The sequence below is a fragment of the Littorina saxatilis genome, linkage group LG12 (genome assembly GCF_037325665.1).
Source record: "Littorina saxatilis isolate snail1 linkage group LG12, US_GU_Lsax_2.0, whole genome shotgun sequence".
Lineage (NCBI taxonomy): Eukaryota > Metazoa > Mollusca > Gastropoda > Littorinimorpha > Littorinidae > Littorina > Littorina saxatilis.
In genome coordinates this window covers 9,587,891-9,604,195 of record NC_090256.1, presented here as the reverse complement: position 1 = coordinate 9,604,195, position 16,305 = coordinate 9,587,891, and the positions used below count along the sequence as shown (strand labels likewise).

The 16,305-nt window shown below is 43.6% G+C and overlaps 1 protein-coding gene across 1 annotated transcript in view; it reads right to left on the bottom strand.

The window, feature by feature from the left end:
• Positions 1–16,305, bottom strand: part of LOC138981212 (uncharacterized) — a 128,247-nt gene that overhangs the window by 55,345 nt on the left and 56,597 nt on the right. The window contains exons 39-49 of the mRNA XM_070354059.1: positions 15,485–15,626; positions 14,383–14,783; positions 13,909–14,056; positions 12,025–12,303; positions 10,133–10,620; positions 6,277–6,427; positions 5,425–5,574; positions 4,409–4,734; positions 3,178–3,328; positions 1,842–2,135; positions 1,073–1,616 (exon numbers count right to left, since the gene is read on the bottom strand). Of these exons, the coding sequence (XP_070210160.1) occupies positions 1,073–1,616; positions 1,842–2,135; positions 3,178–3,328; positions 4,409–4,734; positions 5,425–5,574; positions 6,277–6,427; positions 10,133–10,620; positions 12,025–12,303; positions 13,909–14,056; positions 14,383–14,783; positions 15,485–15,626 (3,074 nt within the window). The remainder of the gene's footprint in view (positions 1–1,072; positions 1,617–1,841; positions 2,136–3,177; positions 3,329–4,408; positions 4,735–5,424; positions 5,575–6,276; positions 6,428–10,132; positions 10,621–12,024; positions 12,304–13,908; positions 14,057–14,382; positions 14,784–15,484; positions 15,627–16,305) is intronic.

The window sequence follows — 16,305 nt, the reverse complement described above, 5'->3', positions numbered from 1 at the left end:
TAATCCGAATATAACATATTTATATGTTTTTGGAATCAGCAAATGATGGAGAATAAGATGAACGTAAATTTGGATCGTTTTATAAATTTTTATTTTTTTTTACAATTTTCAGATTTTTAATGACCAAAGTCATTAATTAATTTTTAAGCCACCAAGCTGAAATGCAATACCGAAGTCCGGGCTTCGTCGAAGATTACTTGACCAAAATTTCAACCAATTTGGTTGAAAAATGAGGGCGTGACAGTGCCGCCTCAACTTTCACGAAAAGCCGGATATGACGTCATCAAAGACATTTATCAAAAAAATGAAAAACACGTTCGGGGATTTCATACCCAGGAACTCTCATGTCAAATTTCATAAAGATCGGTCCAGTAGTTTAGTCTGAATCGCTCTACACACACACACACACACACACACAGACACACAGACACACAGACACACGCACATACACCACGACCCTCGTTTCGATTCCCCCTCGATGTTAAAATATTTAGTCAAAACTTGACTAAATATAAAAAGCCGGATATGACGTCATCAAAGGTATTTATCGAAAAAACAAAAAAAAAATGTCCGGGGATATAATTCCCAGGAACTCATGTAAAATGTCATAAAGATCGGTCCAGTAGTTTGGTCTGAATCGCTCTACACACACACACACACACACACACACACACACACACACCACAACCCTCGTCTCGATTCCCCCTCTATGTTAAAACATTTAGTCAAAACTTGACTAAATGTAAAAAGAATAGAGATACAGAAAAGCGTGCTATCCTCCTCAGCGCAACTGCTACCGCGCTTTTCTGGATTGTTAATTTCATTGCCTTTGCCACGAGCGATGGACAGACGATGCTACGAGTGTACGGTCTTGCGGAAAAAAATGCAGTGCTTTTAATTTCATTTTGTGAGTTCGACTGCGCTTGACTAAAATGTTGTATTTTCGCCTTACGCGACTTGTCTTTTTCTTGTTTTTACTGTTGTTTTTGGAAATTGAGCAGTTTATCTGTTTTTGATGGTTGGTTGTTTTTGGGGTGGTATTTTTCTCACGCAGTAAGGATCACAACATCACCTTTCCACCAGGGCAAAGGGACTCCAGCTCTGCAGCCGTAAGAACCTCGAAGTCACCGTCGCTGACGTCTTGGTCGCGGTCGTACCAGTCGCTCCAGCCGTTGACACAAGTGCCAGGAGGGGGTGGAGTGACGGTGGTCAAGGGGACGGACACTGACGCACACTCGTCGCACAGCACGCGGATCTCGTAGTCGAAGCAGGTGTAGTCCGCCGTGTCCACGCACATGAGCACCTTGCTGGCCAGGTCGCAGGTGACGCCGGACTGTCCGGCCACGTCCCACGGTAGGTGCGTGTCCGCCACTCGGCACTCCAGCTTGCTGACCTGTGTGACGTCACACATGCCCACCAGACCCGCCATGTTGAAGACGCTCTCGTATTCGCTACCGCCGGTGGGCTTCTGGGTGTTGACCCAAGGTGACCAGTACACGCAGCCACGGGGCGGAGTGATGTGTGGCCCGGCTGTTGGGGTGGCTGAGGGCGTGACTGTGCTGACCACCGAGGGTGGAGGGGTGACCGAAGGGGACTGGCATCCGAACACGTTGAACCTGGACACAAGATGCTTTTGAATGAAATATATGGGGTGTTTTCTCTGTCGAAACACGTTGACCTGGAAACAAAGAATGAACGTGATGCTTGTCTTTTATTTTAATCTGCAAACAAGGAATAGAGATAATGTTTATATATAAATAAAAATAAAAACATAGATTAAAAAAATAAATACAATAAATAAATTAAAATTTAAAAAGAAGGTAAAACCGCTATGCACGCACCTGAGAGCAATGCCGCCATGGAACTCGACAGGCCGCACACGGATGTAACGTGCATGGACCAGAGGGAAGAGGTGCATGACGGGCGTGTTGCGGTCGAAGTTGCCCTCAAACACCTTGGTGGTGTCGCTACCGGGCGTCACGGGGACTGGGTAGAACTGCTGGCCGTCGTTACTGTAGTGGACCTCGTACTTGGTCACCCAGCTGTCCGACTCCGCGCTGCCCTGAGTGGACACGCCCCCGATGGCGTAGCTGGTGAGGAAGTCCACCTCGATCCACTGCTTGTTGTTGGACACGCTGGAGAGAGAGAGAGAGAGAGAGAGAAATTCAAGTTTTACGCCCTCACGGCAAAGCCATTAGGGGCATGTTCCCGGGTTTTAACCCGACTTTAGATGAGATAGATGAGATACACAAGTGGGGATATAGCTCAGTTGGTAGCGCGCTGGATTTGTATTCAGTTGGCCGCTGTCAGCGTGAGTTCGATCCCAGGTTCGGCGGAAATTTATTTCACAGAGTCAACTTTGTGTGCAGACTCTCTTCGGTGTCCGAACCTCCCCCCGTGTACACTACATTGGGTGTGCACGTTAAAGATCCCACGATTGACAAAAGGGTCTTTCCTGGCAAAATTGCTTAGGCACAGTTAATAATTGTCTACCTATACCCGTGTGACTTGGAATAATAGGCCGTGAAAGGTAAATATGCGCCGAAATGGCTGCAATCTACTGGCCGTATAAAATTTCATCTCACACGGCATCACTGCAGAGCGCCTAGAACTGTACCCACGGAATATGCGCGATATAAGACTCATTGATTGATTGATTGACAAGTGTATGCGTGTTTAGGTGGTATCAGCCATCTGCACTTATGGCAGAATGACCGAGGTCTTTTACGTGCCACTGTGGTGATTGATACCGCCTCTGGGTCTGCACATAAGGTCGACCTGTGTCCGTCCTGGCGCGGATTCGAACCAGCGATCTTTCGATCACAAGTCCAGTGCTCTACCACCTGAGCTACCCGGGCCCCCTCACACTGGAGAGACAGAACCACGAGTTTATGTGGATTATTTGTAAGCCTGTTGGGCGAAGTCCCATTAGTTAGTAAGTGATGCACTGAACTGGTCTCCTCGGCAAGCATCGACACCCGTAAGTGCCCCTCTGAACAAAAACAGTCGGGCCAAACTCCCAAAGTAAGTTACAAAACAAACAAACAAAAGAAACGGGTTCATGTTCGATTATTCATGTTGTTGTTGTTTTCTGGTGAGTAAATTTGCACTATTATCTTTAAAAACAAAAACAACAAACAACAACAACAACAACATTGCGTAATCTGTGTGTCTTACATTGGCTTCCATCCGCCAGCATAAGGTCCATCTCTCTGTGTGAAGATACGTGATCTGTCGGGGTTGTGGAAGGGGTCCAGAACACTTGACGCCCGCAGTTGGTTGTTCGACACGATCTCTGGGTTGCTCAGGCCCATGGGCACATTGCAGACTGAGCGAACAGACAAGAATAATGAATGACAGTATTTTAATATTTTGTTTGATATGGCAACAATATGGTCTGTGAAGCTGAATTTCTTCCCCTATCTATATCTATATACGGCTTGTCTGTGTCTGTCTGTCTGTCGGTCGGTCACTTCGCGATGCACGGCCAAAGTTCTCGATGGATCTGCTTCAAATTTGGTGGGCATATTCAGGTAGACCCAAAACACAATCTGGTCGATGAAAATTTTCAACACGTGCTCTCAGCGCGCAGCGCTGAACCGATTTTGCTTTTTCTGTACATCCATTCCCAGTAACTCTTCCTTATCTTCTCCAGTGTTTTGCGCGTTTATCTCCCTTCCTTCGTACGGTACGCCGGCTACACCGGCTTTGCCGGGTCCCCGGCGAAACCGGGTATTCGGCTCTACTTCTTCCCGGCGAAGCCGGCTACCCGGCGAAGCGGGTATTCATCTAGTACTACATGTATGAGAAAAACAAAATTCGGCACAAGCAGAAAGAAAGGAGACCGGATGGAGTGGGAAGAGAGAGAGAGAGAGAGAGAGAGAGAGAGAGAGAGAGAGAGAGAGAGAGAGAGAGAGAGAGAGAGAGAGAGAGAGAGACGCAAATGATTTATTCAATAGGTCATAGCCCCTTATGAAGATAGAGAGAGAGGAAGAGAGAGAGGAAGAGAGAGAGAGAGAGAGAGAGAGAGAGAGAGAGAGAGAGAGAGAGAGAGAGAGAGCGAGTGAGAGAGAGAGAGCGAGTGAGAGAGAGAGAGAGAGAGAGAGAGAGAGAGAGAGAGAGAGAGAGAGGGGTGAAGGGACTGAGGGAGAGAGTGCTGCAGTGCCGGAGACAGATATATCAGATATAGTCACATTAACAGACGGACTGGTAGACAGGTAAATAGGCAGGGCAAGGAGGCAGACAAAGAAAGCTTCGAATATAATGTCCGATCTAATCAGCTTATGAAACACTGACACACACACACACACACCCACACACACACATGCACACACACACACACACACACACACACACACACACACACACACACACACACACACACACCGCATACCATCACAACACTCACGGTGTTCGGGAACCTCTCCAGTGTATCCTGGAGGCACAGCCGTGGGGACGTCACCCGTATAGCCCGGAGGGAAGGCGGTAGGGGTTGCACCGGTATATCCGGGTGGGAAAGGGGTAGGCGTCACCTCTCCATGAGGGATGTAGATAGGGGTGTCAGGCTTGCAACCGACCAGATCCACACGCAGACCGAAGCCTTGCGGGCCGGGTGTCAGGGGGTACACGCGAATGTACTGGGTGATGATGTCACGGTTGAAGAGTCTGCGCACGGGCGTGTTCTGATCAGTGTTGCCAGTGAAGGTCTCGGTTGTGCTTTCTCCTGGCACGGTGCTGTGAACACAGAAGGACCTTCATTAAGTAATGGCCGCATCTCCGTTACGTTTAACGGCTGATGTAATGCAGTATGAAATGTTTCATTGAGTGAGATGTTGCCGAGTGGCCACATGCTTTAACATTTGTTCAATAACGCGTTTCAACCTGGCTCCACACTACGAATTTGTTTTCTCTCAGAATAGATAGCTATTATACAACGTTTGCGTACTTATTCTTGTAGAAACACTCAAACCATGTGGTCCCAGACACATCATCGTTATGGACAGGTTCGACTATTGTATCTTCTTCTTCGTTCGTGGGCTGAAACTCCCACGTACACTCGTGTTTTTTGCACGAGTGGAATTTTACGTGTATGACCGTTTTTTACCCCGCCATTTAGGCAGCCATACGCCGTTTTCGGGGGAAGCATGCTGGGTATTTTCGTGTTTCTATAACCCACCGAACTCTGACATGGATTACAGGATCTTTTTCGTGCGCACTTGGTCTTGTGCTTGCGTGTACACACGGGGGGTGTTCGGACACCGAGGAGAGTCTGCACACAAAGTTGACTCTGAGAAATAAATCTCTCGCCGAACGTGGGGACGAACTCACGCTGACAGCGGCCAACTGGATAAAAATCCAGCGCGCTACCGACTGAGCTACATCCCCGCCCACTGTTGTATCAAAATGAATTTACGAAATACTGACGTGTAAGGAGTGAAGTGGACACCGTCCAGACTGTAGGCCACAGTGTAGGTAGCCACCCAGCGGGGAACGTCGGGACTACCCTGAGTCACCACTCCGGAGATCAGCTTGGGCGTCTTCAGGTCAACCTGGATCCACGGATGCGGATCCGGTCTGCGGAAAGAAAAAGCGACAGCGAGCATTTAAGAGATGCAAAATGAGATAAAGCGCTATTTTAGGATCTGAGAAACAGAGGGAAGCAAGTGGTCTAAATGAAAACGATATTTGTGACCCTTCACAACGGAATGAGTCGCATGTCACCTTTGCATGATTTTCATATTTTTACATTGTCTTAAAGAGTTGTTTATGCTCTATCCAGTGGTGAAAACCATTTTAGAAAAGAGCAAACACTGTTTGAGTTATAAGCCTGTGACTAAGGTGACCCTCACACTGTTACCAGACACTCCCCGGACTTATATTAAGCCTAGCGCAGAACCGCGCGAGGTGACATGCGACTCATTTCGTGGTGGAGGGTCACATTTGTAATAGAGTAAGTAAGAGTTATACGAAACGAATCTCCTGGCACCTGAGAGAATACCAAGCATAGAAATGAACAAGCGACTATCAAAACAGCAAGCATTTATCTTTATTTTTTTAGATACGAATAGTCGATTGCCATGGATGAAAGATAGAGAAACTATGTACAGTCATTCATGCACAATATACACACACAAAAAGGAGGCCAAGTAAATATTTCATCCGTCGAAAATATATATGTGTTATAAAAAAATCAAACGTCAATCCAAAGGAACCTTTCTGTTTTTGGCCGTGTCATTGGAAACAAGCATTTTTAGTTTGTTGGCCTGATCAACTCACCCAGGGATCCAGGAGCCACCGGTCTCGTTGGTGTGCTGGTTGTAGATGCGGCCCATGTTGGGGGTGTGACGGGGGTCCAGGGTGGATGATGACGTCATTTGGCCAGGCGTGATGATGTAACGGCTCTGCAATCCCATCGGCACCAGACACACTGCACGCACAACATACTTGATACAATTAGCCTCTTTTTATATTTAGTCAAGTTTTGACTAAATATTTTAACATCGAGGGGGAATCGAAACGAGGGTCGTGGTGTATGTGCGTGTGTGTGTGTGTGTGTGTGTGTGTGTGTGTGTGTGTCTGTGTGTGTGTGTCTGTGTGTGTGTGTCTGTGTGTGTGTGTGTGTAGAGCGATTCAGACTAAACTACTGGACCGATCTTTATGAAATTTGACATGAGAGTTCCTGGGTATGAAATCCCCGAACGTGTTTTTCATTTTTTTGATAAATATCTTTGATGACGTCATATCCGGCTTTTCGTGAAAGTTGAGGCGGCACTGACACGCCCTCATTTTTCAACCAAATTGGTTGAAATTTTGGTCAAGTAATCTTCGACGAAGCCCGGACTTCGGTATTGCATTTCAGCTTGGTGGCTTAAAAATTAATTAATGACTTTGGTCATTAAAAATCTGAAAATTGTAAAAAAAAAATAAAAATTTATAAAACGATCCAAATTTACGTTTATCTTATTCTCCATCATTTGCTGATTCCAAAAACATATAAATATGTTATATTCGGATTAAAAACAAGCTCTGAAAATTAAATATATAAAAATTATTATCAAAATTAAATTGTCGAAATCAATTTAAAAACACTTCCATCTTATTCCTTGTCGGTTCCTGATTCCAAAAACATATAGATATGATATGTTTGGATTAAAAACACGCTCAGAAAGTTAAAACAAAGAGAGGTACAGAAAAGCGTGCTATCCTTCTTACCGCAACTACTACCCCGCTCTTCTTGTCAATTTCACTGCCTTTGCCATGAGCGGTGGACTGACGATGCTACGAGTATACGGTCTTGCTGAAAAATGGCATTGCGTTCAGTTTCATTCTGTGAGTTCGACAGCTACTTGACTAAATATTGTATTTTCGCCTTACGCGACTTGTTTATATTTAGTCAAGTTTTGACTAAATATTTTAACATCGAGGGGGAATCGAAACGAGGGTCGTGGTGTATGTGCGTGTGTCTGTCTGTCTGTCTGTGTGTGTGTGTGTAGAGCGATTCAGACTAAACTACTGGACCGATCTTTATGAAATTTGACATGAGAGTTCCTGGGTATGAAATCCCCGAACAATGTTTTCATTTTTTTGATAAATGTCTTTGATGACGTCATATCCGGCTTTTCGTGAAAGTTGAGGCGGCACTGTCACGCCCTCATTTTTCAACCAAATTGGTTCAAATTTTGGTCAAGTAATCTTCGACGAAGTCCGGACTTCGGTATTGCATTTCAGCGTGGTGGCTTAAAAATTAATTGATGACTTTGGTCATTAAAAATCTGAAAATTGTAAAAAAAAAATAAAAATTTATAAAACGATCCAAATTTACGTTTATCTTATTCTCCATCATTTCCTGATTCCAAAAACATATAAATATGTTATATTCGGATTAAAAACAAGCTCTGAAAATTAAATATATAAAAATTATTATCAAAATTAAATTGTCCAAATCAATTTAAAAACACTTTCATCTTATTCCTTGTCGGTTCCTGATTCCAAAAACATATAGATCTATATGATATGTTTGGATTAAAAACACGCTCAGAAAGTTAAAACAAAGAGAGGTACAGAAAAGCGTGCTATCCTTCTTAGCGCAACTACTACCCCGCTCTTCTTGTCAATTTCACTGCCTTTGCCATGAGCGGTGGACTGACGATGCTACGAGTATACGGTCTTGCTGAAAAATGGCATTGCGTTCAGTTTCATTCTGTGAGTTCGACAGCTACTTGACTAAATATTGTATTTTCGCCTTACGCGACTTGTTTTTTAATTAGTGAAGGTGGTATAATCATTATTAAATAGTTTATAGTTGTTGTTTGATTTACGTATTGAACTTTGTAACTTGTTTCTTTTGTTTTTATGACAGAATTCATCCTCCGTACCTCAGTAGAGGTTATAAGATTAATGAAATTTGAAACTTGAAATTTGTAGAATCAACGGACTGGGCGGTGTGAGCAATGGATGCATTAGCAAGATCTAGATGTGGCACTTTTGAGGACGTGTACGGGAACGTGTACGGGTAACGTCATCAAATCTAGTTTTTACGTCACGCGTTTGCCCAGAACTGCAGTCTTGGTGGTAGCAAAACAACGTATGCGTTTGGAACATTGGAGAACAACGTGAGTCACGGGGGGAGGGGGGGGGGGGTGATGCAATATAGATCTACACGTACACGTACACGTCTTTGCTACACGTTCGATCACCTAGAACAATGTATTGTCAAAACACGCAACATACTAATAACATGATGAGCCCCTCTTAGTGAAGTTAAAGTTGAGTCTACATGAAAACAGCTTGTATGTATATTCTTCGGTTGTGCCACATCTAGAGCTAGAAGGCTTGAGAGAGACGAAACTAGGTAGGGGAAGGGCTCCTAATATGGACCGGCTCCTAATATGGACCACCTCCTGTTCTGACAAACTAACGGCGCTAGAGCGATAAAAACAATTTCATTCGCTGTATGCACCCTCACTGGATAACTTGCACATGTCAAAACAGTTGCAAAAACACAAACCTCAAAACCGTTAGGCTTTTTCTCTTTTTTTCACTTTTGGCAGCGTTCACTCTAAATTTGCCGCCTAAAAGGAACTCGTTTCTGTCCACAGCCAAAGCTTTTATCACACAAAATTTGCTATATACATATGAGAGCTAAGACCGTATTTGTTAGATTTTAGCAGTTTTGACCCCGAGTTTCTTCTGCAAACAAAAAATAATAGCACAATCTCAAAGTATATGTGAGTTCCCTAATATGGACCAACTTCAACAAATCGAAGAAATTAAAAGCTAAAGGCTATTTTCATTAATTCATTAAGAAGCTTGCTGAAAATAACCTATAACTAGCCCTCGAGATTTAAAAAAAATATAACAAATAGTTTTCTTTTCGTGGAAGTTGATAATTTCACTTATTTTCACTCTGTTTTTGATAAGCTTCTTTAGTTTCCTGGTGTGCTCCAAATAATGCTCTCATCAACCCAAAACAGATAAATCTAAAGCATCTTTTAATTAGTCTGACTTGCACACTAAGTTGTATCATGTTATTTTGAAGTATAGGGGGCTTTTGACAGTGATTCGCGAAGGCCGCTTTACTGGTCCAGATTAGGAGCCTGGGCGCCTAATAAGGACCATTTGTGATTTTTTATGTATTTAATTTTTGCTGAATGTCTATCAAAGCTATTTTACTCTAATTAGGCCCAACGGTTAACCAAAGAGAGAAGGACTACCAAACACAAAATGAAACTTCTTCACAAGAAAACAAAGCAGTTATCAGCATGAAACAAAAAGTGGTCCATATTAGGAGCCCTTCCCCTACGTTTAGCAAATGCAAGCAGTTGTTGCACGTCAACTGAAGCTGGGTAGAAAGTGTGGAGTCTGCTTGTTCTTCCGTCCCTTTATGACAGCCACAAACGAGCTCGCATAATACAGGCATAAATATGCTTCAATCAAAATTAAAGCTGGAGACCAAAAAGCGTTTATTGCTTGCAGGGCGTCCATTTCTGTGTTGCCTCACACAAGTTCAGCTTTGAGTACTGTGATTCTTCAAACAGGAATGTTTTTCTTTAACGAATTATGTAACAGCTCTGACGAAGGACAACATAAAAGTATCAGGGCCGGGGTCGCAGACAAAATCAGTTCTGCTTACCTGTTGGGGGCGTGGGTCCAGTGTAACTGGGTGGTTTCGCTGTAGGTGTCTCGCCAGTGTACCACGGTGGGTAGGCAGTGGGTGTCTCGCCTGATGGCACACCTGGTTTAGCAGTAGGGATTTCACCGGTATACCACGGTGGGAAGGCAGTGGGTGTTTCACCTGTGGGGACACCCGGCTTGGCAGTGGGGATTTCACCAGTATACCACGGTGGGTAGGCAGTGGGTGTCTCGCCTGATGACAAACCTGGTTTAGCCGTAGGGATTTCACCAGTATACCACGGTGGGAAAGCAGTGGGTGTTTCACCCGAGGGAACACCTGGCTGGGCAGTGGGTGTTTCACCTGTGTAACCAGGTGGGAAAGCTGTGGGAGTCTCTCCTGTGTACCATGGTGGGAATGCAGTGGGTGTCTCATCAACCCTAGCTGGTGGGCTGACGGTGGTCACTTCCTCATTGGGCCTGGATGGGTTACAGCCCAGCACGTTGAATCTGTAGAAACGATGAAAATAACCAAAGCATTCAATAATAAAGACAGACATTAAAGGCACAGTGCAGCTCACAGCCTTCGTTTTGCGTTTTTGTTGCAGCTGAGTGCATTTACAGTTCAAAAATCCTCATATGGTAGTAAAACAAACCCAAAACTACCCAAAGACGACATCTGTGAAGCTCGACAGTTTCTTGTTCACGCGAGTGCATAAATTAACCTAGTTAATACGTTGGTGTTTGGTCGGAGTTCGATTCAACTGAGTGATTCCGGCCTCGATTTTGTTTTACACAAACTCATGATGACGTCTGACATAGTTTGCTTAGTGACGTGTCTTTTTGTGCATGATGTGGTGAAATTTAGATCCAAAAATAGGTCAAGACCAGCCGGGTCCGAGTACGAAATTAATTCGTAAAAAAATCGCAGTTCTTGACTCTTTGGGTGCAAGTCAATGAAACTTGGTAGTTCTTCTAACGGATAGCTGCCTGAGGTATGACTAAAAGCCCAAGAGGCTCCGTGCACCTGGATTTGACAAGTTCAGTACCTTTAAAAACAAATACAAAAAGAAAACAAAGACAGTTAGGAATATAAGCATGAAAAACCAGCAAACTAGAATGTCTCCGAGACCAAACCAAGGGTAAGTAACATTCATTGACATTATATGATAGTAAAAGTAATCCCATGGGCAGCGTAACATACACAAAAGCTATAATACTGCTAAATCATGTAATGGTTGTTACACCCCCGGTATAGGGTTGTGTATAGGATTCGGTCGATGTGTTTGTTTGTTTGTGTTCGCATATAGATCTCAAGAATGAACGGACCGATCATCACCAAACTTGGTGAACAGGTTCTATACATTCCTGAGACGGTCCTTACAAACATTGGGACCAGTCAAACACACGGTTAGGGAGTTATTGGTGGATTAAGATTCTAGAAGGACTTATAGAGGGACATATTGATGGTCAAAGGGAAATAACCTTCTCAGTTGGTGGCAGTGAGAATGGTAAGGACGGGGGTGTTTTTCCTACCTCGGAGGAATTTCTTGTTGTTTTTGTTTTTTTACGGCGGGGTAATTTTGTGCTCATGATGACATTAACCTTTCAACAATTGCCGATACTCTTGAGACCATTTTGGCAAATTCACCAAAGAAAATAGTTGCTATCAATATCCCTGAAGTAGGCTACAACATCTTATTGCACATTCACGAAAACATCGCAGAGTAATCGTAAACGTATACATTTTTGCAGACATATGTTGACAATTGCCCACTCAAGTCGCATTTAACATTTTAGAAGAAAATCCTAGCAATATTCATCAACCAAAACATTCTATTGCACATTGGCACAAAAACTGAAGATTCACTATGGCATTATCAATTTTACAGACAGATATTGAAAAATACTCACTTGAGTTCCATATTTTCGTTGACGTCAATCGGAACGATTCTGATGTATTGAGCGATGATGTTGCGGTTGAAGACTTGCGTCGTGGGTTCCCTGCCGTAGCCGTACGCAGTGAATACCCTCGGCATGGATTCAGGGGTGTCGATGTAGTCCTCAAAGTGGATACCGTCCATGGAGTGTTGCACGTGGAAGGTCACTGGCCACTGTCCTTGCAGCATCACGCCGGACAGTAGTTTGGGCTCCAAGAAGTCCACTTGCACCCATGGGTTGTGGTCTGATGGGCTGGAGAACAGCGAAGAAAAGTAGAGAAAGGCTAGGCTTGAAGATACATGTCCGTCCGTGTAAACCATCATGTTCACTATCACGATGAACTTCAGATTTTGTTGTTGTTGTAGTTGAACATTATACGTTATTTGTATTTTTGACCAAAATATGACATTTTACACAGATCGAGACAGTCAGTGTTCCTCCGAGACCGCGCTAGCGGTCGATGTGAACGATGACTTTTGAGATCTGTGTAAAATGTCATATTTTGGTCAAAAATACAAATAACATTTATGTATCGATCGATTCTGATTAGAATTCCTTTTAGTTTTATGATTGAACGCACACAAACATGCACTATTTTGTAGTCTCGGCTGGCCGCCTAAATATGAAGTTTTGTCGGCCTCTGACGTCACATGGCTCAAAGAAGGGAAATCCAGCGTTCAATCGATACATAAAGTTTATTTTAACAAAAGTTACAATCATGACATGAAATGATGAATACAAAATACACAGGTAACAGCAACAAACTAGAAGCTTATAGTGGTGTTCCTGCATGGACATTACAACGTAAGGCGGTAGCGGCTGAACAATTCGTCTAAATAAACCAAATATATTAATAGCATAATAAACGTTACATAATCATTATAAAGAAAGACAGTAAAAGGAAGGAAGGAGGGGAAAAAGAGGAATACAAAGGAGAGGAATGGGTTAGAGATAAGCAGATTCAACGTCAACGGTGGCAGTAGTGGCCAAGAGACGAATTCCGGAGTGGATGGATGCCGTCATTCTATGTTCAAGCCTGGAGAGATGCGTGGTGGGGTGTACGATCATATACCGGTGTTGCTTAGGCCAAATTTTTTTGTCTGTTTCTGGTAACATGGCTAAAAAAAATAGGGTCGGTAGGTAGGGATTTTTTTTTATTTTTTTAATTTTTTTACCCCAAATGTAGACCAATAAACTTTAAAAATCGCGCAAAGAGACTGGATTCACTATACATAGAGACAAGACACTCAACACATTTACAAATCGTCAGCGGACTTTCGTTTTCACACGTTTTTGTTGTTCATTTTCTCACCCTGTCCTTTACCACCAACAACAAAAACAAACAAAAAAATTTTTGAGTTTGGAAAAAAAAAGTTTAGGGTCGGCGCCGAAATTTAGGGTCGGTCGGGTGACCAGAAACAGACAATTTTTTTTTTGGCCTTATACACGTCCGAGTCCCCGATAGCTTGGATATTTTCCCTAAAATCCCTTTGCAGGAACTTCCAATGGTATAACATGTATTGCTGTGTTCATAGCTATGAACGTAAATGTCATGAGTGTGAAACAGAATAAAACCTTGTCTTGTCATTGCTGCGACTATCTTGGGGACATTATAATGTTATTAAGTCACAGAATAATGTATTTATTTTCGTCTGCTGTGCCTCTTGTGTGTCCACTTTAAAGGCCGTTGGGTCGAGATTCTTGTGATTTGTTTGTTTTGTCCTGAAGAATCCGTTTCAAAAATGTTACCTTTTGGTGTTTTTTTAATTCTTGATTTAGTACGTTGGCAATCAAATTGATTAGAATGTTTTGTTTCAATTTTTTAATAATATTTTTTCAAATCAAGAAAAGGCTTACTCCGGCCTCCATGCAGCGTAAGCCGAGGAATAGTCGAGGGTCAGACGACTCATGGCGGCGTTGTGGGTCTTGTCCAGCATAGAGGAGGCCGTGAACTGATTGTCAGTGACTAGTCTGTAGTTTTCCAGTCCCATCTTAGTCACACAGACTGCAAGCAAACACGAGGTGCAGGGATAAAACAAAGACATAATCAGCAGGAATTGTTGAGATCGTTAGCAAGTCAGTAATCAAAACTTTTATTGTGATGGCACGCTAATTTCATTAAAGTAAGGAATAAACACATCATCATCATCATCATCATCATCATCATCATCATCATCATCATCATTATCATCATCATCATCATCATCAACATCATCATCATCAACACCACCACCACCACCACCACAACAACAACAACAACAAAACAACAACAACACCACCACCTCCATCACCATCACAACAATAACAACAAAATCCAAGCCTCTCTCTTACTCGGTTCCAATGTGGGGACGAGCGTGGGCACAGCGGTGGGTGTAACTCCCACTCCACTGGTAGACGTGGACGTCGACCTGACCTCACATCCCAGCAAGTTGAACCTCACAGCGATGCCAGCAGGCGCCCAAGAGGTGGGGACCAGCCTCCAGTAGCGAGCAGTCACAGGAGCCGTCAGATCGTTCCTTGCTACGCTACTGCGGTCACTGTTCCCCTTCAGTTCTATGGGCTGGTTGCTGCTGCCGCTGGTGTAGGTCTTGAAGCTGAAGCTGTCGTTGCTGTAGCGGAGGAGGAAGGCAGTGGCCCAGCGGTCATCGTAGGGCGAGCCTTGGGTCAGGATGCCGGACACCGCCATGGGCTGACCCAGGTCCACCTGCAGCCACTGGTTGCCGTCTGTGGTCCTGTGGACGTAAGTTAAAGCAATTCAAATATCAATTAAGGGAAGTAAGCACTCTTAATATATACAACAAAAAGTGAGAGTTATGCGGAACTACTCTCCTGGTCCCTGAGAGAATAAAAAGCATTGAAATGAACGACAGCCCACTTCGTCAACATCACGGGCCAAAGAATCTAGACACAGCCATCGTCGAACGCTGAAGAAGAAGAAGAATTGAAATGAACAAGCGACTTTCATTCTCAATTCAATGCTGTTTAACGAAAACGATCTGACTTTGGTTCCTCAGAGAGTGCACTGTGGAGTGTTTTACGATACACTTGACATTTGTTGACACTAGCGATTGGTACTGGTCGCCTGTAGTTTTGGAGACATTACTTCATGGCTGTATAAAGACCTGAACGCAGTTCCTTGGATATAAATTTAAACGTTTTCAACGCGCTTTTGTCACAAGTAGTCAGCGGACATTTATTTGTTGTTACATGTTTTACAAATGCATTTTGGATTTGGACATGAGTTTGTTGACACTGATTACACCATAATCATATAATTTGTGTTAATCACACGGGGATTGCTAGGAGACTTCCTTTGTATTGTGGGGCACTTGTAAGGATGTCACTACGTACCGAGAAGAAAGTCGCACTGTTGCCTTCTACCTCCCCCCCTCACCCTCTGGAAAACAAGCGCAACACGGATTGACAAACTTACTGTGGGATCCAGGCGCTGTAGTCGTTGTAGAGTCTGCCATGATAGGCAGCAGTGCTGAGTCGGTAGTTGGAAGAGGAGGTCAGCTGGGAATCCTTTACCTTCTGTGCGTTGGTGATGGTCATCGGGACGTTGCACACGATGTCTGCAACATAAGATGCCGTGTTAAAGAAAATCTGTCTGTTGTGTACGCTGTCCTCGGGTGCACATTGAACATACGATGCCGTGTTAGAGAAAACCTTTCTCTGGCGTAAGCTGTCGTAGGGACGTTGCACGCGATGTCTGCAACATAAGATGCCGTGTTAAAGAAAATCTGTCTGTTGTGTACGCTGTCCTCGGGTGCACAGTGAACATACGATGCCGTGTTAGAGAAAACCTTTCTCTGGTGTCGACAATGCCCACGATTCTGCAACAAAGCATGCAGTGTTTAAGAAGACATTTATATTGTGTAAGTTGTCTTCAGGGCGTTGCACACGATTCTGCAACATAAGATGCCGTGTTAAAGAAAACATATATGTTGTGCACATTGCCATCCTGACACGATGTCTACAACATATATAAGATGCTGAGTTAAAGTAAACCTCTCTGTTGTATAAGTTGTTCTCGAGACGTTCCTCACGATGTATGAAGAGCTAGAGGCCATGTCAAAGAAACCCCTGTTATTGGTGCACGTTTTCCTTCCTGACATGGAATTATGAAATCTTCCGTTTAACTAAAAGTACACAAAGACAGCAACACTGTGGTTGACATCTACTTCTTAGTGCTCATTTGTCAAACGAAAACACATATTACCTTCCGATGGTGCTTTGACATTTACAATAAAA